General features: G+C 37.0%; 1 protein-coding gene across 1 annotated transcript in view; it reads left to right on the top strand.

Moving 5' to 3' along the window:
• The window catches only part of arhgap19 (Rho GTPase activating protein 19), a 60049-nt gene that overhangs the window by 30602 nt on the left and 2840 nt on the right, over positions 1-26607 (top strand). Inside the window, exons 6-10 of the mRNA XM_028795699.2 lie at positions 9812-9898; positions 10914-10979; positions 19107-19292; positions 21756-21854; positions 23699-23821. Coding sequence (XP_028651532.1) covers positions 9812-9898; positions 10914-10979; positions 19107-19292; positions 21756-21854; positions 23699-23821 — 561 coding nt within the window. The remainder of the gene's footprint in view (positions 1-9811; positions 9899-10913; positions 10980-19106; positions 19293-21755; positions 21855-23698; positions 23822-26607) is intronic.

Below are 26607 nucleotides of genomic sequence, written 5' to 3'. Positions count from 1 at the left end.
TGCCCATCCCCTTCTTTTTCTATCCTGGTTAGATCCAGTTCACCCTCTTTTGACAGCATACAGTGTGTTTAGATGTAGACACACAATCAGTTTAAGGTCACATTGTATCGGAGAGTACTTCAAGAGAATGTGAGCTCATCTTTCAAAAGACTAAGCAATAAGTGGACCTTGAGACAAGGAAAGCGACTCAAAACACTCTCTGGCAATTCCATTAAAGAGTGGCTCGAAAAGAACAAATGGCCTGGTCAAAGAAAAGAACTATAACATGCTGTAGTATTGTGATCTGAAGTAGGTAGAACGTGTAAGACCGCATCACACAGTTGAAAGAGTGGACCAGAATGTTTTCAAGTCAGTATGGCAGTCTGATAGACAATTTCAAGAAGTGACCACAAGAAGGGGGCAATGCCAACCTTCTAAGTTAGGGGTGTACTTATTTTTCCACAAAAATGAGTAAATGATTAAAATAATAAAATTCACATATATTTGTTAAATGAAATTATGAGCTGGCTGATTTTCTCTGCTCCATCTTCAACCTTTCCCTCAGTCAGAGCATTGTTCTGTCCTGCTTTAAGACTACAGTCATCGTCCCCCTTGCTAAAAAAAAAAGCCCACCCACCTGTCTGAATGATTACAGGCCGATAGCACTCACTCCAGTCATCTTGAAGTGTTTTGAGAGAGTGGTGCTGGCCCACATTCAGAGCAGCATACCGGACACTCTGGACCCCCTGCAGTATGCCTACTGGCCCAGCAGGTTCACCTCAGATGCCATCGTGGCCGCACTACATTATTCCCTCTCCCATCTGGAGAACAGACTCCTACATCAGGATACTCTTTGTTGACTACAGCTCCGTCTTTAACACGGTTATCCCCCATACACTCACCCATAAACTGTCTGCACTTGGCCTGCACCCCACCCTCTGTGACTGGCTCCTAGACTTTCTGACTGGCAGGCCCCAGTCTGTCAGGATTGGTAATAGGATTTCAGCCACCATTATCACAAACATAGGCACCCCACAGGGATGTGTCCTCAGCCCCAGCCTCTACACCCTGTTCACCCACGACTGTGTCACCTCCCACAAAGATAACATCATCCTAAAGTTCGCAGACGACACCGCAGTGATAGGATGCATCACTGGGGGGGATGAGGTGGCCTACAGGAGTGAGATGGACAGTCTGGCATCATGGTGTGAGGACAACAACCTCATCCTAAACACAGACAAGATGAAGGAGATGATAGTGGACATGAGGAAGTAGAGGAGACCTCACCGGCCACTGTTTGTCCGAGGGCTTGAAGTGGAGAGGGTGAGCAGCATTAAATACCTTGGCGTCTACATCAGTGAGGACCTCACTTGGACACTTAACACCACACAGCTGGTCAAGAGGGCTCAACAGCGGCTGTACTTTCTGAGGAGGCTGAGGAAGTTTGGTATGTCGACTAAGATCCTTGGCAACTTTTACAGGTGCATTGTTGAGAGCATCTTGACCAGCTGCATCACAGTGTAGTACGGCAACACTACTGCTATGGACCACAAACGCCTGCAGAGAGTGGTAAAGACTGCTGAGAAGATCACCATGGCCCCACTGCCCTCTCTGCAGAGCATCTACAACTGCAGAGTCCGCAGGAGAACTCCCTCGATCCTCAGGGTCCCCGGTCCCCACCCACCCCCAACACGAACTGTTCACACTTTTACCCTCAGGCAGGAGGTATAAAAGTATGAAATGCAGGACTTCCAGGCTAAAGAACTTTCTTTCCCAAGGCCAATAGACTCCTAAATAACTGACTGGAGTTTATAACCATGGTTCACCTCATTCTGTCTACCTCACACAACTGTATTTGACTTGTCCATCACACACCTACCTGCACATTTCACTTTATATTTCTTTTCTGTTTTTATACATTATGCTGACTGTTATTATGTATCTGCTACTTATTATTTATGTTTATCTTTATATGTTGGTTTTGTCATTTGGTGTGGACAGCAAAGAAAAAATTTCATTGTACAGGGAAACGTGTTTCATTACTGTGCACAAGACAATAAACTTTGAACATTGTTCTTGCTGAAGTGAAGATCAAATATTCATATGTGCAGGTATGTTGAGGAACACGCAACTTGTTATTGGGTGTACTTTCTCTATTATAGCACTGTACTTTACCATAGGTATGGTGTTTGGAGAACTGGCTCAATGTTTAATTTCTACTTCACACATGTAACCTTTTCCTAATTTAAGCAGTTTATTTTTATCTCCGACTTCTTTGCGGTGCTCTTTAGTTTTTCTTTTTACAGCTGTCCTTCAGATTCACAACCTGAATAAAGATTCTTTAACTGGGTTTGCTATGCAAAAAACGTAGCAGTTATTTCAATGTTTCATTGGTGGATCCCAGTTAGAAGGTAGTTTTATCCTAGTTTTAATCAGCCTGGCGATTCGATATTCGCCAAACTTAAGAATCGTGATTTGTAAATGAATCGATTCCCCCCTACTGAATATGTATTCCATCATTTGAACTTCATTGGCCACATTTAACAAATACAGCTAAGAATCTGTTCTTATCACAGAAATAATTTGGTCCTTCAATACCAATATTTCCAAAAATGTATTTTTATATTTGAATACACTAATTGGTAAAAGAGTGTTAAATATAAAAATGTGTTTAAAAAAAAAAAAAAGAAAAACTGCTGACAAACCATTGTTGGGCTAATAGTTTTGTAAGCTTTTTCACTCTGTAGGAGGTTGTAAGTTCAAATCACCGAGGGGGCAATTCCCAAGTGGCACAATTCAAAATCCTTACACTGTTCAAACGAGACTACAGTAGTTTATGAATGTAAGATATAATAAACAAAATAAAATGAAAAATCATCAAAGATTATATTCTTTATCAGTTATCAAATGAAAGATTTCTTACATTTGTGATTTGCACAGTGAGAAGGTGTTCACCTTTTCTGATGTACAGGCTTATTATAATACTTATTGGAGTTTGTCAGTACAAAAACTACTTTTACTGTTATAGGTGTTTAAATTTTCTTCCCTCCAAAATACTCGGTTTTAGGGTGTCCTTACGTGCAATTAAACTCTTGGTTTTCCAAACTTTTAAAATTATTTTTTAATAATAGTATCACTTAATATCTTGGCTGTTTTTGTTTATCTTAGGGGGTGAGCACTTTTTGTTTGATGGATCCAACCTCCTAGGTTTTAATCCTGTGTGTGTGTGTGTGCGCGCGCGTGATTTCTTCTACATTCCAAACAGTTAACATTGAATTATTTTAGGCAGCACCCTTTCCATCATATTATAGCCATTACACATACAAGTTAGAGACTGTCCAGGTAGATATCTTTGTCAAGTACATGTGTAAAAAGGGCCAAGTGAGGAATCGCATGAAACAAAAATGGTGAGTTTTTCTGGTTTGCACATATGTAAACCATGACAGGAAATGTGTACACATTATATTTATTTGAGAGAACCAATCATGAGAGTGTCAGCTAGTGATGAATGGTAGTCTAAGACAGGCTTGAATGTTTCCTGGATGTTTAGCTGAAACTGAACAAATTCTTAAGTACAGTAAGGGATCTCCTGTATAAGGAGAAAGTTGTTGAACCTGGCTGCCACCTGATGCAGGAGTGCTTCATGTGCTTCACAGACGCTGTTATTCCACCAGAAAAGCATTGACAGTGAAACATTGATGAAAAAGGGCATTACATTTAAACTAAGCATCTTGTAGCTTTTAGAAAAAGTGAAAATAATGTATCAAGTATCTGTAGATTGCTTCTGCTTTGTATTGACGCTCCTGTTTTTCTGCCAGCAGTAGTGCTTCAGGCTTCATTGACTCTTTGTGACTAGAGTGCGTTATCCAAAAACATAAAAAATCCAACATATTTCTTTTAGATTAAAAAAAAAAAAAAATAGAATTATTGTATTTATGGTTGATGATCCCCTGCGCACCCTTTAGGATTCCCACCCACCCTTACCCTCAGACTGTACACATAAATGGTTTTGACCTTTAAAATCATTTGTTTGTCCTGACAAGTTTGAAAGAGCTAATTACCATACATTCCTGGGATGCTTAACCTGGGAATTTCCAGATTTCTATGTACGTAAAGGACCTCTGCCTGTTTATTGTTTCTGCTTGACAATATTTTGCAGACGTCCTTTGAAGAGGAAATGATGAGTTATGCTGAACTCAATGACCTGTTCTTGTCAAATCTGTTTTGAAACTCCTCTGTGCCGAATTCTCATCGTAAGACTGTTATTTTAGAATGAGTTCATCAGAACACGTGGACACAGTTGGAAGCTTGTTAAGGGTAAATTTCACACAAACATTAGGAAGTTTTCCTTTATACAGAGAACCATAGACACTTGGAATAAGCTACCAAGTAGTGTGGTAGATAGTAAGACTTTGGGGACTTTCAAAACTTGACTTTGTTTTTTTAGAAGAATTAAGTGGAGAGGAATGGAGAGCTTTGTGGGGCTGAATGGCCTATTATTTTCTAGATTGTTCTAATGGTGTAGATGAAAGCTTTAGTACATTATTTGACTATGTCTATCTTATTTATCATGAAGTGAGTTGTATGTTGACTAGATATTTTTGTGCAAATTCACCTTTATCTGCAAGCATCTATTTTTATTAAAACAAAAATAGTTAATGTAACTGTTCAAGTCTGTTTTATTTGCTTACAGCTTAATTCAGTTTCTGAATGATCTGAACACTTTAAAATTGATACAATGACAGGTCAGTCTGAACCATGCTGTCAGAAGTATTGTTAGAAGCTACATGAAAACATAGCACCAACTTTATTTAACCATTATTTTTCATCTTTAAAGACCCTTTCACAACAGCACTTTCTCAACATTTTTTAAGCTTTGACTCTAACTCAGTGTAGTATAAAAGCACTGTCATTGGATTTAACCCAAAAAGTGACATGAAATGACCCAACCTGACAGGGCAGCACCCTTGTTGCTTAATACGCTAACATTACATGATGTGCAGACAAAGGTGCTTAGAGTCTAACAGTTAGATCAAAGAAAAGTTTTAATGTCGGTAGTCCTTTCAGCCCAAAACAGCTCAGCCATATTAAGCTGCAATGTTCACAAGCTCTTGTGAATGCTTTTTTTTTTTTGTTGCTGTTGTCCTGAATGGTTGAAGTTCATCCATATGTAACGTGTGAATTATAGGATTTTTTTTTATCTCTTGGACTGTTGTGTCAGTATTTGAAAACACTTAACAGTGTTTAGCACTTTTGCTTATGTTTTATTGTTTAATAATTTATTGTGAAGACAGCAATTTACTGACCTATGTATGTCATGGCCATAGCCTTTAATATAGACCCAAGAATTTTAAATAGAATTTGTTGTACATCCAAACAATATTTACATTTTACAGGTTGTTTCAATGATTAATCCAGTAATCCATTTAAAAGTAACAACTGTACATTAAGAATCAATTTAACTAAACGGCAAACTAGGTATATCAAGTCAAGATCTCCAATATATTTTACTGGAAAATGGCAAACTAGGAGGTTTTAAAAAATAATTAACAGTTTTATACACAATTTACATAACATTTCTATTATTATTAAGTTATTAAGCAGTTCGCATAGGTTTTAAACCCAAGATTTTTCTTCTTTTTTTGCATATAACAAAGACATATGCTTTGCATTTGCCATTCCTACAGATTGCACACCACAAACATTAACACTGCTCTTTTTTTTGTGTCTGCCGTTTCTATAGGAGGGTGACAATAAGTTAAATTCCAATGGATGTTTTTCAAATGTTGACAAGCAATAAGCAAAAGGTGTCACTGAAAACCACAGAAAACAAAAACAGTACGAGGAAAGTTCTAAGAAAGAGATTTTTTTTTTTTTTTTTTTACCAATGTTTCTGTTTTGGGATCGTTGTGCAAACGTGCACAACTGAGCTGTGACCACAGATCTAACTGCTCTGTGGATGATTCATTCAAGCATTTTAAGGTCACTTCGTTGTAATGAAAGCATCTGCTGAATGTACTTCATAGTAACGCGATTTCTATAGACTCGCATCATATGGGGAAACTATTGGGACCATAAAATAACTTTGTTGTAATACTCTCTCACCTCTGTCTCTCTCCTCTCTCTGCGCCACTGCAAAGCCCCGCCCGCCAAGTGTTCTGAAAAGTCTGAGTGAGCCTCCGTTGCCAGCAGTTCTCTCGCGGCCCGGCTGTCAGATGGCTGCGGCCCGGTAGTGGACCGGGGGTTGGGGACCCCTGATTTATGGTACTACTGCTTTTTTACTATGTGCATTCTTCTAAAAAAACCCATTCAATGGTATGAATGCAAATTCCACATGTATGTTTAATGATATCTACCTTTTCAGAATGGATGGACTTCAACCATTCATCATATTAAAATTTGTCAGTAATTCTATGACAATAAAATTGTTTTCACTCAACCGCTGCTTCCTGTATTTGCGATTCAGTAGCTTTGGTTCTTTTTAATTGAGGCATTTCAACCTGTGAACTACTTTTGAACTACCATTGAAATAACTTTGAAGATGTCCTGAATAGAGTTGCATGGTTTACCAGTACTGAAAACCCCCCTTGTGAAAGGTATCTTATGATGGTCTTGGTAAAAGGATACAGCTGATGCAATTGTGTTATCACTCTATTATGGTTGACACTTTCTGTTAATAATTTGTCCCCGAAATAATTAGTCTTCCCCTGGGAACTCTATTGTTTCAGTGGTTTGGTCTGTGGTGTGCTGTGTCTCATCCAGGGTTGCTTTCTGCCTTATGCTACTCTTAACATCCTGCAGTCAATAAAGAATGTGCAGAAAGAAGATGAAATCAATGGCTGATTTGAAAGTACAGTAACAGAGTAATGTGCAATAAATTCTAAAATTCACCCTTATACAGTAAATGGTATGTAAGGAAAGCACCAGCTAACTGAACCTTTGTAACATGAGACAAAATGCCTTAGATGCCTCTTGTAAAACTGAAACCAAAATCTGGGGAAATGTCATGGCAGAACATGTTGGCTTAAAGATAAGCCTGTGAATGAAATGCAAGTTATGACTGTGATGGAGTTAGTTAGAACACCAGTCAGAAAAGTATGTTATTCAGTTGATTAAAAGAAAGTATATTCATGTTTACCTGAAATGGATCAATAGTGGGATAATCTATCTTCATAAAGCAATATCAAAATCAATATTTGTGCATTAAATTGAGAAGTTGAAGCTTTTAGTGCCATGATTTCCTAGGATGTTCATGTCTTTACTGTCTTCACAGCTGTATACCTGTACAGTAATCCCTCACTTATCGCAGGAGATAGGTTCCAAGGCCGACCGCGATAACTGAATTTCCGCGAAGTAGGGACTCTATATTTATTTAATTATTTAACGTGTATTTGGACGTTTTTAAACCCTCCCTGTATTGTTTACAACCCACCATTTACTCTATTAAAAACAGGGACAACTGCTAAGCAATATGAAATCGGTAGATAAGTTTACACTTACTGTATAGCGAAGTACACGTAGCAACTTGTAGGCGGTCATGACGTTGTCGACCTTGTTGCAAAGATTCCTAAAGCAGATTCCATCCAGACTACTGCCTTATCACGTCCACTTGCAACTCGTTTTGCACCCTGGTTAAAGGACACTGCAGCCGTAGATCTTATATGCTTTTCCTCCTTTTTAAATAAAAAGAATCGATGTCCTGCAGCGGTGTAACTGTTCCCTTCCTTCAACATATCCAAAACTTTTACCTTTTCTGCAATCATTTGCATCTTCTGTTGGTGCTTGGACACGGCCCCTGAAGCATTAGCACGTTAATGATGAATGAGTGAGATGAGACTTCCTGGTTAATGCAACACTCCGTCGCTGAGCCAGTCAGCAGCACACAGGAACTTAACTGCGTGCTCTGATTGGGTAGCTTCTCAGCCATCTGCCAATAGCATCTCTTGTATGAAATCAACTGGGCAAACCAACTGAGGAAGCAAGTAAAAAGACCCATTGTCCGCAGAAACCCGCGAAGCAGCGAATAATCCGCGTTATGTATTTAGATATGCTTACATATAAAATCCGCGAAAAGTGAACCGCGAAGGATTACTGTATTTCTTTTTCAATGAGTAAAAATAAAATCAAGTCATTTTATGCTACAGTTGAAATGTAAAAGCACAAATACCGTTATAGCCAAAAATACTTTATCTGAAACATTCAGTTTAGTTATAAAAAAAAAATTTTTGTTACTTACTCCATGTACTTTGTAGTGGAGGCTAAGAAAAAAAAACGTACCCTCCTGTTTTCTTGCAGAATGTAGAGAGAGAACTTTATGACATAATAGAACTCAATGATGAACAGTGCTATATACCGGCAAATAATGTGTACAGAGCCCTGTAGGTGTCAGGCAAAAAAATAATAATTTTGAACGAATTACTAAATAGATTATTTTTATTTTTTTCCCCGACTCGTATCTTATTTCAGTAGCTATTTATTTTCTTTTAATGAAGTTTAGTGAACTGGAAGAGCATAGCCAGCCAATATTTTGTCTATTCTTTGCTGTTCAGTGCTATTATTGAGTAGATTTTAAGTTTACCTTTTCTTCTGCTAGCGTTTTCACCACTGACTGTGGAATATCACATTCTCAGAAAAAAAATCCATAAATCCATTCTTGTAACTTCTCCTGCATTTAAAACTTGTTTCAGGACTCCTTAAAAGAACCGTTTCAACCGCGGAGGACTTCCAACTAGTTCCTCCTCTGGTTCACTGATTTTTAACACACACCTTACAGTTCATCTATGGTTCACTGAACTGTATGCCAGGGAAACAATATGGGGTTGCATAATAAGAACTGGACAGCAGCAGGGAAAAATAATAATGCGTTTGAACAAATTAATATGGAACGGGACCTTGTACTACTGAAATAAGAGTCGCGGGGAAAAAAAATAAAAATGATCTGTATGAGCGAGTTAATTCGTTTGACTGAGTTACGTAATTTTAATGAGTTAATAATTCGTTCAAACGAGTTACATAATTTGTTTGAATGGATTAATAACTTGTTAAATGTAAAGGTTCGCAGGAGTGACTTTGACTCGAAAATCCACCTTTCCCTGTGATTTGTTGAACAGTCCTGTCTTTAGTTCAAAAGTCCCTGTTGAAAACTACCCTTACTGTTTATATGCATAATAAAAATTCCAGAAGCAACGATTTAACAGTATTTTAGCATAACGTTTTAGCACATTTTGAGCAAGCAACTGGATAACCAACATGTAGATTATGAGACATGAGTAATGGTAAGAGTGTTCTTTTTTTTTTTTTCTTCCCCTTTCATGAATTTTTTTCACATTGTTTGCAACTGTACAGCACTGCTCACTGTTGAACTCTGTTATGTCTTAACCTTTTTCTCCATTCTACATAAGAAAATTAAATTAGAAATTTTTCTCAGCCACCAATACAAAGTACAGAGTAACATAAAACAAATGTATGTTTTGGATTTTCCGTTAAGCAATTTAAAATTTTCCTTTAGTTTTCAGCATAAGGCAGCAAAAAATTTAATTCTTAGACTCAAAATGTGAATTACCAGATCATTTTATTTGACAGTACTCTGATTCATCCTGCTGAAAATGTGTAGTGTGCTTTCATGATAAACGCACTGCATAGAGGAAAAGTGAAGACTTTTGCCGAGCTCTTTCCTTTGATAAATAATATCTGATGAATTGTTTAATTAAATGATCATTTATCATTTTAAATCTGTTGTCAATTTTTCATGTAAATGCAGAAATTACTTTACAATGCAATTTTATTTTCTAGTCATCCTAATGTCTTTATTTTTATTTATTTTTTTTTTTAGCTTACTGCAAATGACCTTCAAGAGAATATTGGGAAGCTAAACACCACTGTGGCTTTTATGATCAAACATTCTCAGAAATTATTCCGGGTTAGAAACATTGTTTTTTTCTTTTTTTCCAGTGGAAATGTAGGTGATCCTAATTTTAAAGTAAGTTAGATTATTTTTAAAAACAGCACAGTGTAGCATAAAAAATATCAGGTTTTAAACCATTGGTTAAAAGGGGGCCCTGAATAAACTGACAGTGCCAGAGTTAATTAATAAATTATTAAGGACATTTATGCAAAATCTAGTACATTCAGAGGGGGGAAATTATTTGCCCTCTTTGATTCAAGCACTGATGCCACTTTTAGTAGCATAAACTGAAAGCAAATGTTTCCTTTATGTATCAGTGTCTCACCACAATGTGGTTGAATTTCAGCAAAACAACATTAACTTAACGACATAAGTTGGTTTTTCAGTGTAAACTGCACATTTCAGTTTTTGCTGTAGCATTACAATGGACTTTAGTTTTGTAATGCTAAATCCTGCCAGTGCATAATCAACATACATTCCTGAGATGTGTGGAGCTTTACAATCAATCTGGAAAGAATTAATAAATGTTTTCTAAGGATATAGGGCTCCATCAAACCACTATATGTAAAGTTAATAATCCTTTACTGATCAAAAAATATTTAAGTCCTACTCCTGGAAAGCATTCCCGAAGTATGCCAATTTGTAGATGTTACTCTAGTGTTCTTTAAGACCTTTTGGAAAACTCGGTGCATTAATCTAGATAGACAGATTTTAGCAGGGCAATCAAATGCTACCACACTCTCTCCTTTTAGGTCATATTGGATATAGTAGTGGTTTGATGGAGCCCTATATCCTTAGAAAACATTTATTAATTCTTTCCAGATTGATTGTAAAGCTCCACACATCTCAGGAATGTATGTTGATTATGCACTGGCAGGATTTACCATTATGAAGGCATTATGAAATGCTATTATGAAAACAGCTCTCTTTGATTGCAAAATTATTTTATATTACTTCCATAACAAATTATCATGTTTAAACTCTGTGTATCTTTTGTAATTTCATGTTTTTGTGTTGCTCAATTTTACAGGCACCAGCTTACATACGTGAGCATGCTAGACTTCACTTTGCAACCACCAAAGGTGTTCAGTCTAAGGTATTGTTTATAATTTTTTTTTTTTTTTTTTAATTCTTAATATTTTTATTTTATTAATTTTCATTGTAATCATTCCATACAAACAGATCAATTTATAACCCAACAAATTTGAAAACAAATCAAACCCCACCCCTGAGAAGGAGAGCTTAGCTAAAGGAAAATTTCTTTAAGCTTTTTAATAAGGCAACATTAGACAAAAGAAGGGGAGAAGTAAATATCTATATAAATAAGAGATGGAGAAGGGAGTTAAATGCAATAATAGTTATTTCTCTTATTCTAAAATAATATTGATTAAATCCTGCCATGTTTTGAAAAAATTTTGTACAGATCCTCTAACTGAAAATTTGATTTTTTCCAATTTCAAATAATATAAAACATCGGTTTCCCACTGACTTATAAGAGGAGAATTAGGATTCTTCCAATTTAACAAAATAAGTCTGCGTGCCAAGAGTGTAGTGAATGCAATCACCGTTTGCTTGTCCTTCTCCAATTCCAGTCCATCTGGAAGGACACCAAACACAGCTGTTAGTGGGTTAGGAGGGATTGTGATACTAAGGCTGTCTGAGAGGCACTTAAAAATTTTTGTCCAAAATGATGTTAGTTTGGTGCAGGCCCAGAACATGTGACCCAGTGAGGCAGGAGCTTGGTTGCAGCGCTCGCAGGTTGGATCCTGGCCTGGAAACATTTTGGACAGTTTTAAGCGAGACAGATGAGCTCGATATATAATTTTTAGTTGAATAATTCTATGCTTTGCGCATATAGAACTCGAGTGAATTCTCTGCTTTGCTACCTTCCACTCCTTTTCTGATATATTGATTAAGAGATCTTCTTCCCAATGTCCTCTTGGATCTTTGAAAGGTAGGGACTCTAAGATTTTATATATTGCGGAAATAGTGTTTGTTTCCTCGGAATTGAGCAGTATTTTTTCCAGCATTGTGGAGGGTGCAAGGTGGGGGAAATTGGGCAATTTCTGTTTAACAAAATTTCTAATTTGAAGATAGTAAAAGAAATGTGTAGCTGGGAGGTTACATTTTGAACGTAATTGTTCAAAAGATGTAAATATGTTGTCTATATAAAGATCTCTGAGCATTTTAATCCCAAAACTTTTCCAGGTATTAAAAACTGGATATACTTGCGAAAGTTGAAAGAGGTGGTTCCCTTGCAGAGGTGCCACTGATAAAAGATTTTCCATCTTAAAATGCTTCCTAATTTGGTTCCATATTCTGAGTGAGTAAAGCACAATTGGGTTATTAGTATATTTGCGATAACTTTCATTTATTGGAGAGCAGAGCAGGGAATATAAAGAAGTACTACAGGATTTTACTTCTATTGCAGACCAAGCCTGTGTATGTGCATTTATTTGTGTCCAGGTTTTTATGGCTTGTATGTTTGCTGCCCAGTAATAAAACTGAAAATTAGGTAAAGCCATGCCACCTTCTGCCTGAGGTCTTTGTAGGGTCGCTCTTCGGATACGTGGGTGTTTTGAGTTCCAAATGAATGAGGTTATTATTGAATCTAACTGTTTAAAAAACGATTTATTGATATATATTGAAATGTTTTGAAATAAAAAGAGAAGTTTAGGAAGGATATTCATCTTAACAATGTTAATTCTTCCGGCTAGAGTGAGATGAAGGGTTGACCATCTATGCAAGTCTTGCTTAATTTTTTCCATACAGACGCCAAAATTTTGTTGATAAAGAGCTTTATGTTTACTTGTGATATTTACCCCTAGGTATTTAAACTGATCTGCTATGGTAAAAGGTAGGGTGTCTAATTTAATATTATATGCTTGTGAGTTCACTGGAAAGAGTATACTTTTATTCAGATTAATTCTAAGACCAGATATCTTTTGAAATTCTGTTAGTGCTGTTAAAACAGCAGGGACAGTGTTTTCTGGGTCCGATATATATAAGACCATATCATCTGCATATAGAGAAATTTTCTGTTCCAGTCCTTCTCTGACAATCCCCTTTATCTGATAAGAATTTCGGCAGTGAACCGCCAGTGGTTCAATAGCGATTGCAAACAACAGTGGCGACAAGGGACATCCTTGTCTGGTACCACGTTCTAGTTTAAAGTAGTCTGAGCAAATTTTATTAATACAAACTGAAGCTTCTGGACTGGTATACAGTAGTTTGATCCAAGCACAAATATTCGGGCCAAACCCAAATTTCTCCAGTGCAGTGAAAAGGTAATTCCATTCGATCATGTCAAATGCCTTTTCTGCGTCTAATGATAGTAATATCTCTGGGGTGTTTGATTTTGCTGGTGAATATATAACATTAAACAAGCGTCGGAGATTTGAAGATAGATGTCGGCCTTTAATAAATCCAGTTTGATCTTGTGATATTACCGAGGGCAGCACTTTCTCCATCCTTCTAGCTAGGATTTTTGAGAGTATCTTAACATCATTATTCAGGAGTGAAATTGGTCTATATGATGCACATTGTAACAAGTCCTTATTTTGTTTAGGAAAGACGGTGATTAATGCTTGTCGAAATGTTTGAGGTAGTATTTGGTGGTCTTTAGCTTCTGTAAATGTTACCAATAAGAGTGGAGCTAGCTGAGTGGAGAATTTCTTATAAAACTCTACGGGGTAACCATCAGGGCCTGATGATTTCCCGCTTTGTAGTGACTTTATAGCGTCTAGTAATTCTGTTAGCGTTAGAGGTTTATCCAGTTCCTCAGCACTTAAAGCATCTATTTGTGGTATTTGTGAATTATCCAGAAATGCATTAGATTGCGTGTTGTCTTCTTTGGGCTCAGTGGAATATAAAGACTTATAGTAATCTCTAAATGTGTGCATTATTTTATTATGGTCGATGATTTCTTCTCCATTCTTGTTGGTGATTACTGGTATTGCATTGTGAACTTCTTGTTTATGAATTTGTTGAGCTAAAAGCTTATTAGCTTTTTCTCCGTGTTCATAGTAATGCTGTCTAGACTTATAAATAAGTTGTTCAGTTTCTTTAGTTGTTAAGATGTTAAGTTCTGTATGCAGGGCCTGCCTTTTCCTGTGAAGAGCTTCACTTGGACGCCTGGCTTGTTCTTCATCTATTCTAGTAATTTCATTTCTTAGCTCTGACACTTTCTTGGTTTCTAATTTATTTCTATGGGAAAGATATGAAATAATCTGGCCTCTTAAGAAGGCCTTTAGAGTTTCCCAGAGTGTTCCTGCAGAAACCTCTGTGGACGTGTTTGTCTCTAGGAAGAAGCTGATTTGTTTGGATATAAATTCTGTGCAGTTCTCGTCTGCCAATAAAAGAGGGTTAAGACGCCATCTGAGAGGTGAGTATGAGGGGCTTATTGATTTTAGCTCCAAGACTAGAGGGGCATGGTCAGAGATAACAATTGTGTCATATTTGCATGATTTAATTGTAGGCAGGAAATTATTATCTATAAAAAATAATCAATTCTTGAGTAGCTATAATGCACTGGTGAGTAGAACGAATATGTTCTTGAGTTTGGGTTAAGAAACCTCCAGGGGTCTGATAAGTTGTGATCATTTAAAAACTGTGTAATTATCTTTGCAGTATTAGATGTCGTCCCCCCTGTCACAGGAGTCCTATCTAAGAGTGGATTTAAAACACAATTAAAGTCCCCAGCCATTATAATTTTATGAGTGTTCACATTGGGAATGGATGCAAATAGATTTTGCATGAATTCCTTATCAACATTGGGTGCATAAACATTTATCAAAATCATTTTACTGTTACATAAGTTGCCCATGACCATCACATATCTCCCTTCAGGGTCCGACACTACCTCTGATGCTACAAATGGAACTGTTCTATGTATGAGAATTCCCACCCCTCTAGTTTTCTTTATAAAGCTAGAATGGAACATATGGCTAGTCCAGTCTTTTTGTAATCTGAACTGATCCTTGGTTAGTAAGTGTGTCTCCTGTAGAAATACTATTTTAGCGTTTAAGCCTGTTAGGTGAGAGCATACTTTCTTTCTCTTTAATTCGTGATTCAGGCCTTTAACATTCCAGCTCACAAAGTTAACTGTCCCATCATGGAGACATTGATTCTGAGTTTTTAATGTCATTTTATAGTTTTAATTGGTAATATGGCAGTTTTAATCTTAGTTTCAAGTTTCCCCATGAGTTATTGCATTTTAGCCTATTGTTGCATTGATATTTATAATTATAAGAATTACAAGAATAGATTAGATATAGCCTGCTCTCCTTCTCTCCCCCCTTTATCCCCCCACCCCCCCATTTTGCCTCCCCACATGAGGCTAGATCCCACTTCGCGATGTTCCAGTCCTCTGACATACGAAGAGACAGAGCACGTCCAAAACAAAACAAACCCCACCCTGCAGCGGCGTTACAGAATTAAAACAGAGATATCTTTTACAGTTAAATCCTTAATACTATTTGCCGAAAATGTTCTCATTAACAATATTTAAGCTTGAAATAATCTTCAGCGCTTTTAAGTTAAGATATTAAGATTTAAAAAAAAAAAAAAAAAACAACCCTGGGAATGATTTTAAAAACTAGTCTAGGATAAACCTGGTAATTCCTACTGTAATAGTATAATGGTAATTATATAAATAGTAGAACAAGCAATAAACCAAGGGTATGAAGTTAAACAGTCTACTTTAAGGTATAGTAAAATAAATAAATAAAAATAAATAAATAAAACGAATCCTACTTTAATCACTTCCACATTTTCACACTCACGTCTATAACTCTATAACTCTGATTAAAACATAAACATATAACATATAAAGTCTAGATAAAAAAAAAGAAAAGAAAATAAGGGATGTATAATTATAATACCAGTCTCTTTAAACATGGATCCAGCGATCAGATCATAGGTCCTTCCCATGCCTTGATAGAATACGGCTCTTTAATTTTAATTAACTTTCAAAAAAGTGTTGGAAACAGCTTCTTTAATTCTTTTTCAGCTTCTTCTTTGCTGAAGAAAATATAATGTCGATCTTGAACTTCCACTTTCAGTTTGGCAGGATACAAGAGGCTGTATTTGATATCGGCTTCCCGTAGCATCCTTTTAATGTCGATGTAGGATCTGCATTTTACAGCTGTTGATGGTGAGAAGTCGGGAAAAATACGAATAAGATTATTTTCGAATATAATCTCTTGCTTGTGTCTGAGAAGTGCCATCACATCAAGCTTACATCTTAGTCGTTCGAAGCGGACAATAAAAGACCTAGGTTTAAAGGCGCTTGGTATCTTTGTGCGATAAGCCGTGGCTATCTCATTATCGAGTTTAAAGTCATCTCCAATTATTTTAGACAGTAATTCTACTGCAAATTTCACTGGGCTTGAGCTTTCTCGTTTCTCAGGTATACCCTCAATTCTTATATTATTTCTTCTGCACCCATCCTCCAGGGCTGCAAGTCTGTCTCCAAGTTTTTTGCATTCCGAGTTCGCAGCTTTGGCTTTTTCATCGGCGTTAGATGCCAGTTGTTCCGCTGTTTCCACTCGAGCCGTGAGTCCCTGCTTAACGTCTTCCAGCTGATCTGAAACGTCATTAATATGATCATCAATCCTTTTCAGTTTGGAATTAGTTTGTTCAATGTGTTCCACTAATTTCTCCAACATGCCTTTAAAGTTCACGTCGAAACGTTTAAATAGACGCGTTTCCTTATCTTTGTTATCCTTCTTGAGCTCAATGGCCACCTTCTTAAGATCATTTGTGTTATCTTTCTTAAGCTCATTCATGGCCGTAACCATGGCAGTTGACTGTGTAGCGATCATCTCTTTCTGTGTAGCGATCATCTCTTTCAGTTCGGACAGTTCGCTTCGGCTTTCGTGCTCCGCAAGTGAAAATGCAGCTCCTGTTACAGGCTCGCGATGAGTAGATGAGAGCACGTCCTGCAGAGCCCTTTCTAGTCTCGAATGATCCTCAGAAATCGGCGATCCCTCGCGACCTGTATCACTTGCGCCTTCGCTCCCATTTTCACTCTCGACTGGAGATGATACAATGGAGCGGGGTCCCAGGAATTCTGCGCACTCTTCTGCCTGTTCCAGGTCAGTCTCCGTGAGGCCATACCTTACACTTGCACTCAGGCCGGAAGTCTGTCCGGACTTTGATGCAGCTTTAAGTTTCTTTTCCGGTTCTTTCTGACTTTTCTTCTTGTTACTCATGCTTGTATATTGTAGTGGAAGTTCCTTGGTCGGGTTAAATACAGGATACCTCTAAATAATATGAAATACGTGGGAAAATAAAGCCGCTGCTAGCGGAGCTCTGCTTCAGACGTCCATCTCCTATAAACGGACGAAACCCACTCTATAATTTTTTAACACATATTCACCAATGTACTTGATTAGATTGGAAAAAATCAGAGTGTTGTCATTATGACTCTGCTTATGTTATTCCCAATTTGCCACTGCTTTTTTGAGCTAGACTTTCCTGTCTTATTATTTTGGTGATCCAATTTTCAATGAAGGAAATAAATGAAGTGCATAAAATAAGAGGAAGCATGCAATTAATAGATAAAAACACCATTCCATCTATTCTGTGAAGAAATAATCCACTAAAAAGCGGAAATGACTAAATGAAATCTGAGTGACAAGTCAAGGATGGCAGCAGTCCACACACAGCCCAAAAATAGAAAAGGCAACAAAGAAGATAAGTTACCAATGTCACCTACCACAAGCCATCTAGTCACTCAAAAGACTGGTGACTGAAAGTTCTTTCTTAAAGCACCATTGATCTTCAGTCCTGAGTGCTCAAAGAAGAACTGATTTACGGAAAGAAGATTTGCAAGAATCAATACAGACATAAAGAGCATAAAATTCTCTGCAGCTGTGCTACCCAGGAAAAACATCCACTGCTGAACTGGATTAAGAGAAAGAGTGGAAAGGTCTTTATAGCCAAACGTTGTCTGAGAGTGGATTATATACAGAGAAGATTAATGAGAAAGAGTTTGAACCAAAAACAGAAGGGACAGTGAGGTGGACGATTCCAGGAACATTTAGGGAACATTGGTGACAGAGAGGGTCATTGGACAACCCAGTTGCAATCAGTTCACAAGGAGTAAGATATTCCGTAACTGATGGAGAAAATTCAGCTGAATATGGCATTGATTTGGGCTTATTGGAGGTAAGCGTGATATTTTTAAAGATGGTATTTCAAGGTAAAGTATTAGAGAATGGTTTCATAATGTTACCACATTAAATACAAAGGGTGTCAAGAGGCTTTACCCAGTGCAGTAAACACTGTGGCCATTGACTTTATATGTGACAAGAGGGAATGAAATAAGACAAAAAGTGAATGAGGAGAGAGGGGGGATGAAAGAAGCATGCCACATGTCCTAAGAACTGATCTAATTTGAAGATAAAGGAAAAAAGAAGAGGAAAGAACAGAGATTGTGAACCTTAATGTTTGGAACATCTGCAGTCCTGAATTATAAAAGATATTACCCAGAGTGTTAATACCTAAAAGAGAGCGAGGCAGAAAGTAGATGGGGTTTCCACCAACATATAGCACATGATTATGAAAATTGGGGCTTTGTACATGCCATTTGAGGATGGAACCTAAATGCTTCCTTACCCAGTACTACATCTTCAAAGTATATGGGATAAAAGGGGCAGAGTTATAAAGAAGAGGCTTTAGTCTTAAGGAGAAGAAAGAGATACTACTGTAAAGAATGGAGGAAAAGTAAGCCTGTGTTCAATGAGAAGCCAAGATTTGGGATTAGCAGGACCATCGAGCCGGACGCCTAAAATATTGGATGACTGATAGAATTCTAAGTCTGGTAGAGACATTGCTCCCAACAGATTTGCCTGGGATCAAGACATAATTCTTAATACAGGACCTCTTGCCATCCCAAAGAAGGTGGGAGAGAAAGGATCAGACTTTGACCCAGACTCTGCTGTCTTTTATTCTATTATATGGTGATGCATTGTATCTGGAATATTGTGTTATAGCTGGAAACTTGTGCAAGTACTCTGAGGTATTCTGTGAAAAGTGCTAGAGTATGTAAAAATCAATTGAACCAACTTGAGATCAAATACAAGAATGTCAGTTTTCTGTTGATAGTGTTTGTTTACTCAGCTTTGGCTTTGCAGCTATATAATAGCTGTTAATATTGTTGTTAAGTGGATATGTGAATATCTTAATTATTCTGTTTTTCCTGTTTTTATTTCTCAAGGATGACCTTGACCTTCTTCCTCAAAGCTCCATTGGTGGTCTGCCTGCTAAAAGAAATTTTATTGATTCATCTGTTTGCCCACAACCAGAGGGTACGCAACAACATACTGAAGTGGCTTTGAGAGAACTCTTTACCCATGTAAACAACATGCCAGAGTCTGCTAAGAAGAAAAAGATAATTCGACAGGTATACATGTTTGACGAGTACAGGGTTTAAATCCTAGTCACGTTTATGTGGTTTGCACTTTCTCTCTTTGAGTTTTTCTTTGAGTCTTCTAGCTATCTTCGCACACTTAAAATATGTGCACATTAGTTTAACTGGTTTGTATTAATTAGCCCAGTATTGGAGTCCAGCATGTGAAAGGATTACACATGCTTGATATTGAATGAAAGGAAGGACAACCTAATAATGTGCATGTAATATTAATATTTACTCTTACTATTAAGACAGACAATGGAACCTGCACCTACATATGAGGAACTTTAAAAACGCATTTTTAAAAGGATCATTTATGCAACACTGAAGGCACAAATTGTGTCCCTGAGTATTGCGGATAGATCAGTCTCATGCTGGTGTGGATTTTCTGTGTTGTGTGACTCTTACTAGAGTTGGCTTTGTCTTTGGGTCCCATTCACCAATTTGATTTACTGCAGTGTTTAAAATGCCTAGTTAGTTTTTAATCTTTTTCCCATTTTGCAGCAGACTAGTTCAAGAAACACTGTGTACTCAATCACTTTGTGATTATTTTTATCACTCAGAAGGTATCAGAACATAAAATAAGTACCCTCTAGTTCTACAGAGGTTTTGTCACCATTTGCAAAATATTTATTCACCAGAGAAAAAGTTTAGCTGATTGTCCATACTTCTTTATCACTGTTTCTAAAGACAAAGAGAAATAAAAGTACAAGGACTTTGCGCTGTTGCAAATAAGTTATTAATAATAAAGTGCATTTAAGGAAAAAGCATCACTAGAAAACTGTTTAGTAAAGCTTACCTCAAACAGACACTATCAAAGCATTTTTTTTAAATAAAAACAATTTTTAAACCAGGGGTTTTTAAGCACTACGAGGGTTGTCTGGGTTCCGCGCGGAATCACTCAAAATAAGTAGCCAAGGATTTTTTTTTCTATTTTTCTCATGTACTTCGATCCTTTTTAAACTTTTTCCAAGTATTCACCGCCAACATCAATGCACTTTTGGGCTCTTCTGACCCACGCCGCAAAACACTCGTGAAAGCCTGTCTTTGGGAGGTTGTCCAGCTGTTCTTTGACAGCTGCAATCAGTTCCTCTCGAGTTTCGAAGTTGTGGCCTCACAGGGGTTCTTTCACCTTTGGGAAGAGCCAAAAGTCACATGGTGCAAGATCAGGCGAGTAGGGTGGCGGGTTCAAAACGTTGACACCACTTTCTTCAATGAAATGCTTCGTCGCATTAGCCGTGTGGGCTGGCACATTGTCATGATGCAAAAAGTGCCTTCGCAAGTTCTTGGACCGGCCTCTAGCCATCGCAGAAAAAACGTCAGGCAGGCACTGAGTGGTGTACCACTCAGAGGTCACAGTTTTCCTCTCCATCAGCGGAATTGACGCGACAATGCCATCGATGTTGAAAAAGATGGCAAACATGGTGCGTTTCACCGAGCTTTGAGTGGTGCTGGCGCCCCTTTTTTCGACCAAACCATGCTCTGGCTCTTCGTTTCAGGGTCCAAATTGTAGATCCAGGTCTCGTCTCCAGTGGTGATCATCTTGAAAGTCCTCGATTGGCCATTGTTGAACTTGTCAAGGAAAAACTTGCACCATTCCACGCAAGTTTGCTTTTGTTCCACAGTCAGCAGCCTTGGAACCCATCGGGCACATTTCTTTGTAAAGCCAAGATCTTGTCGAATGATGGTGTCGACAGCATACCGGGTCATCCCAAGTTCCAGGGCAATTTTCCTGATGGTCACACGACCATCTTCTTCCAGGAACTCCTTCACACGATCAGCATTTCTGCCATCAGTTGAACTTCGCGGTTTCAGTTCATGTTCTTCATCGTCAAAGTTGAAGTGGCCTGTGCTGAAGCACTGGAACCACTTAAAAACCATCGTCTTCTTTGGAGCATTCTTCTTGAAGATGCGAGAAAGTTTTTGGCAGCACTCTTTAGCTGTTAAACCATCAGAAAAGTCGTAAAAAATCATCACTCGAAAGTCATGCACGCACGGAGTCGGGAGCTTCGCCGCTAGCGCCGGCTGCGCACTCTCCGTTCGTTTGCTTCTCCTGTTCATTCTGAAGGAAGAGAGGGAGCAAAACATCTGAACAAAAACATGCAACCACTTGAATAATCCCTCTACATAGCAGAACAGGTTTCAACAGGCTGACACTCGACAAATGATGAAATTCCGCGCGGAACCCAGACAACCCTCGTATATTTAAATAAACTGTAAATTAGACTTAAAAGTATAACATGCTTCAGTGACCACTTGTAAATCAGCTTCAGACTATCAATCAGTTCCATGTTAGGTACACATTTTGTTGAAATTGAATGCAGTATTCCTTTAAAAAATAAGTTTTCATAGGTTTATTCATGATTATTTTTGAGAACTAGATTTCTGCACCTAGAAATTTTTACACTTTATTTTGAAATGAGTTCTGATTCTTTCAGTATTTTTATTTTTTAGTTCAATAAACAGACCAGCTGTAACACTCCAGTGTTTGATGTACAGACTCCACCAAGGAAGAAACATGCACGATCTCGTTCATTTGGAGGGCTTATTAAGGTTTTTGTACATTTTTCTTTGTGATGGTTATTTTTATCAATAAATATGTTTAATCGTTATGTTGTTAAATATTTATGGGGAAAGAGTGCACTAGTCCTTTTTGTTTATAAACAACAGAGATGTACTAGATTGTGAACACTATCATGGAGTTCAGTTAATGGAATGCTTTTAATAAAAAAAAAACCTTTAGGACAGTTAATCTACTTCAACCCAAGTATGTTTGGGATCTTGCCAGTATTTGGATGAGGGTTCAACCATAAAATTTGGGGTTGCTGCTGGAAGAGGTGTTGGTGATACCATCAGGGGGAATTACTCTATGGTCTGTGTGTGGATCCCAATGGCCCCCAGTGTAGTGATGGGGATGCTGTGCTGTAAAAATTTTCACCATTCTTCAGATAAGACATACATCCAAGGTCCTGACTATATAGACATAAAAGATCCCTGGGCATCCTTTGCAAAGAGCAGGGCGTTTTACAAATTCCTGGCTAAATTTCCCATCATGGCCTCATCCGTTCTGGTCCCCTAATCATTCTCTGTCTCTGATTGGCTAACTGTTTCTCTCACCCCTTCACCTTTATAGTAGTTAATATGAAGTGATTGTAGCAGTGTAAAAGTGCCTGGTGCATTATCTGGGTGGTTTCTGCCCTTTGGTGGCAGTTAAAGTAGCTCTCCATTGTCCATGAAAAGTACCTTTCAGTAGTTAGGAAAGTGCTATATAATTAATTAATTGTTGTTGTTAAGTTGTGGGGGAAAAGTTTAGACAGTATGTGCTCTTTATCAAAGTAAAGAAATGTTAGATGTGATATTTATTATGTCACAACTTCAGGAGAAACGATGAGAAAGTTATATTCCGCATTTATATAGTATATCTGGAAAAGAAATCCTGATGTCTAAGGAAGGGAAAATTCCAGAAAAAGTTAAGACTGGTAGAAATGTTTTATGAGGGATTGATAACAACAGTAAAAACTGCATGTGTAGATGTTTAACATTCACATACTGTAGGTCTACATCAGCTTTCAAGTCTTACCTTTCACTTTTGTCCTTGTGAGAAACGGGCTTAGTGAGGATATCAGGACTGCTATTTCTGAAACTTATTTTCTGATGTCTTTGTGATCATGGCAGAGTCAAAGAATTGCAACACTAGATGACTGAGTGGCAGGGGGCCTTGGAACAGGGAGGATTGAAAGTAAATGTGAAAGTCTGAGGTCATTTGAAATATCAGTAGGAGGAAGAGGAGAAGGAAAAGACTGTTAATACAAGATAAAGTGGGCTTAGGCTGAATAAGTAAAAGAGGTTTAAATATTTGGGGTCAGTTATAACCCAGAGGTTGATAGACTGGGAAGTGGAAACCAATGACAGAATAATGACAGAAGAAGAAGAAATGATGGGTGGTTTACAGAGTGGGTTGTAAAAGAATGCTAAGCAAAGGTATCGATCTACTTAACAGCAATACGACAAGTGTTGACGTACAGTACAAATGGGCAATAAGGAAAAGACAAGAAGAGAAACTTGAAAGAACTCAAATGAGTTAGGCTTTGAGTATCACTATGAGACAGTTTGGGGAATGAAGAAGAGAAAGCCGGGAGAAGCTAGACTGAGATGCTGTAAACATGTGGTAAGGAAAAACAAGTGGGAAATGACTGAGTGAGAACACCCATTATAGGTAGAAGGTCAAGGGGAAGACAGAGGCTCACTTGAGGGTAGGGATATGAGGGAAGAGGATGTGAACAATATAGATAGACAAAGATGGGGGAGACTTGTCAATGCACTTCTATCAAAGAAATAGCAGAAGGGAAGAAGATGATGATGATGTGTAATCTTTTGTTCTTTTCTCTATATATTAGAGAAAGGTTTTGGGAAATCAGCTTCTCATAGAAAAGAAGAGCAAAAGCATTTCGCCAGGAATAACGCCTTCTAACACTGGAAATGTAGGTCAAAAAGGAAAAGAAAATGCTCTCTTGGCATCAGTAAGTATTTAAAACTTTTTAATTGAATATTATTTATGAAACACTGCATTTTTATATACAGTACACACATTTGGGTTTTTTTTTTTTTTTTTTTTTAACTTTCCTATTTGAATGCTGCAGCTGATCAACAATATGTGCAACACAGAACAACACTGGCCGGTCTCTCAGTCAGTAAATCATACTTTTGGTAGTAAGAGGAACATAAAACAGTCATCAAGCAATGTAATGAAGTGCTTAATGTATTCCTGAAAACCATAAAATCCATAATACGATTTAACATATTTTAATAGGTTTTCTGGAAGTACACATTAAATATTTTAAGACATAAATGCAACAAAAGTAACAGTTGAAAACAAGCATGTTAAATGGTTTAAAGGTAAAGGAGTTGAAGTTCTAACATTTTTATACTGTATATAGGGCAACTGATTGTTGATTTTTAGATAAAATTAGAAGCTTTTGTCTTTTGAAATGTTATAGAATTTTTTATTCTCTCTGCAGTTTTAATCTTTATTTAATTTTACTGCAGGACAATGTAAATAATCCAGAATTATGTATCCCTAAAGAAATGACGTCTGTTAGCCTTTACACTCTCTCTCTGCATTGTTTCACTACTGGTGCACCATTTGTGGTCTCAGTTATTGCATTAGACCTATCCTCTTCCATACATGTCAAGAGAATATAATGGTTTAATCTAAAATAAATGTACAAACTCTCCCAGAAATGCTTTATAAATGTTTTCTTCATTCCCTTTCCATATAAACACCTTGCAGGCTACAACTTTTTTTTTTATTATTTTTATTCCAGCCTTTCTTTCTGCACAATAAGTGTATTCATATGCCTGTTCTCGCTCATTTAAATTTAAAGTAATGAAAATTTTAAGGATATAACATCAATATGAGTATACATGAAAAATGAAAAGATTGTGAAAGATGTGTTAGAGAATATGGTGATACCAGTAAGGTGGGCAAAGACAAAAGATTAAAAATTAGATGGCATTAATGGAAAAAAAAAAAAAAAAACATAAATTAGATAACCAGATGGAGAAGCAGTTCCCACCTTCAGGATGGTCTGCAGCATAAGCTGGGTGTGCAGACAGATGGAGATGAAAAGCAAACTAGACATTTGAACAAAAAAGAATAGGGATATTCATTTAACTGTTTCAGTGTAATAAAAAATAAATTAATTCTAAAGGGAAATATTGCAGTAATTTGGCAAAGGTTTTCTCAAGCAGAAACAGCCCTTACATGAAAGCAAATAGTGTCTTCAAGAAAGTATCAGTCATCGTGGCTGAGACAAAGTAAATAATGCTTTCATCAGCATGATGGATTTGTGTCAGCGTTTGTGAAAGTCCTAAGATCATTAATCAGAGTAAGAAGAGGCGAATATTACCAAAGAAACTTTAGATTTCGTGGTATGATAAGCAAGGCTTATGACAATCTACGCAAATGCTACCAAGAGTCTCTTGGAAGCCGTAATCCAAATGATGTTACTTAATTACTGAACACAAATGGATATTGAAAAATAATATTCTGAAGTCTTAAATGGGTATGTAGTTTTGATTCTTTGAAAAGATCATAATTATATACACATTTTAAGTAACATAACAAGGGTAAGTCCCAACAAATCACTGAAATAATTCTGACATGTTTAATCAATTTAAGGAGTACTTTTAAAATAGGTTTATAAAGATAGCATCTTTTATTAATAAATTTGCAGAGGTACCCAAGCACTGCCTGGAGTGAAATGAAGTGCAGGTGTGGTCATTAAATAAATTCCCTAGGGCAAAACATTTTTGCTCTAAACCAAAATTTCACTGATTAAAACAATTTTGACAACCTGTGCCAAGTTCAAATAATGCCTCCTGGGATACATACCTAATAAAATGCAGGTGTAATTACTAAATTAAGCTCCCTCAGGGGGAATTTTTTTACAAATACAAATTGGTCAATGGTCTTCACGTACACAAATGAAAATCCTGTGCAGGATTTGGTGGAGATGGGTTCAGTGGTGTGGATTTGCATGCCACACAAAAACACATTTAGCTTTATATATTTGATATATAAATATTGAATTAGTGTCCCAATGTACTTGTTTTTATCTTTCTTACTTTTTACATTTTAAAATATCCACTTAGTACAGTTCAGTCTCTGCATTTTCATTAATTCGCTTTTTATATAAAACCTGAAATGAAATTGTTGGCTACCTATTGTATTTTAGAAAATATATGATACCCAAGAACATTAAATTGTAATATGCTTACACATTTTCATTTCCCTATTCTGATCATCATGAAGTTGAATTGATATGGGCAATACACTTGAGCACAGGCATCTTATGTAAGAAACTGAAACTTTCACACCTAGGATTAATGGCAAAATTCAAATGTTTGTATGGATATGTATAAATAAGCTCATTCTGGAGATTTGACATTATCTGCAATAAATCGGATAACATCATCTAATAATTGTAAAATATATCTGTACGTAAACATCTGTCCAGTTATCAACTTTATCGTAGTGAAGTGCAAGGTTGCCTCTGTACACCCTGGGTTTTTATGTACTGCTTAAATCGCTGCACTCCGCAATCAGTGCAGTGCCCATCACTATATTGTACATTACATCTGTTTAGTTTTTTGAATATTTTTCTTCATTTTAGGAATTCTTTTTATTTAATGTGCTTATACAGTATACTTGAAAGTAGCAAGGTACTGGTATCTATTTGCCACCAGTGGGTATAAGATGGGAACAAACATGACACGCACACTTTCCCACACTTGTTACTGTTTA

This window comes from Erpetoichthys calabaricus, chromosome 2, assembly GCF_900747795.2.
Source record: "Erpetoichthys calabaricus chromosome 2, fErpCal1.3, whole genome shotgun sequence".
In the NCBI taxonomy this organism is placed as follows: Eukaryota; Metazoa; Chordata; class Cladistia; order Polypteriformes; family Polypteridae; genus Erpetoichthys; species Erpetoichthys calabaricus.
The sequence above is the reverse complement of the archived record's forward strand: the minus strand, read 5'-3'. Positions and strand labels throughout refer to the sequence as shown.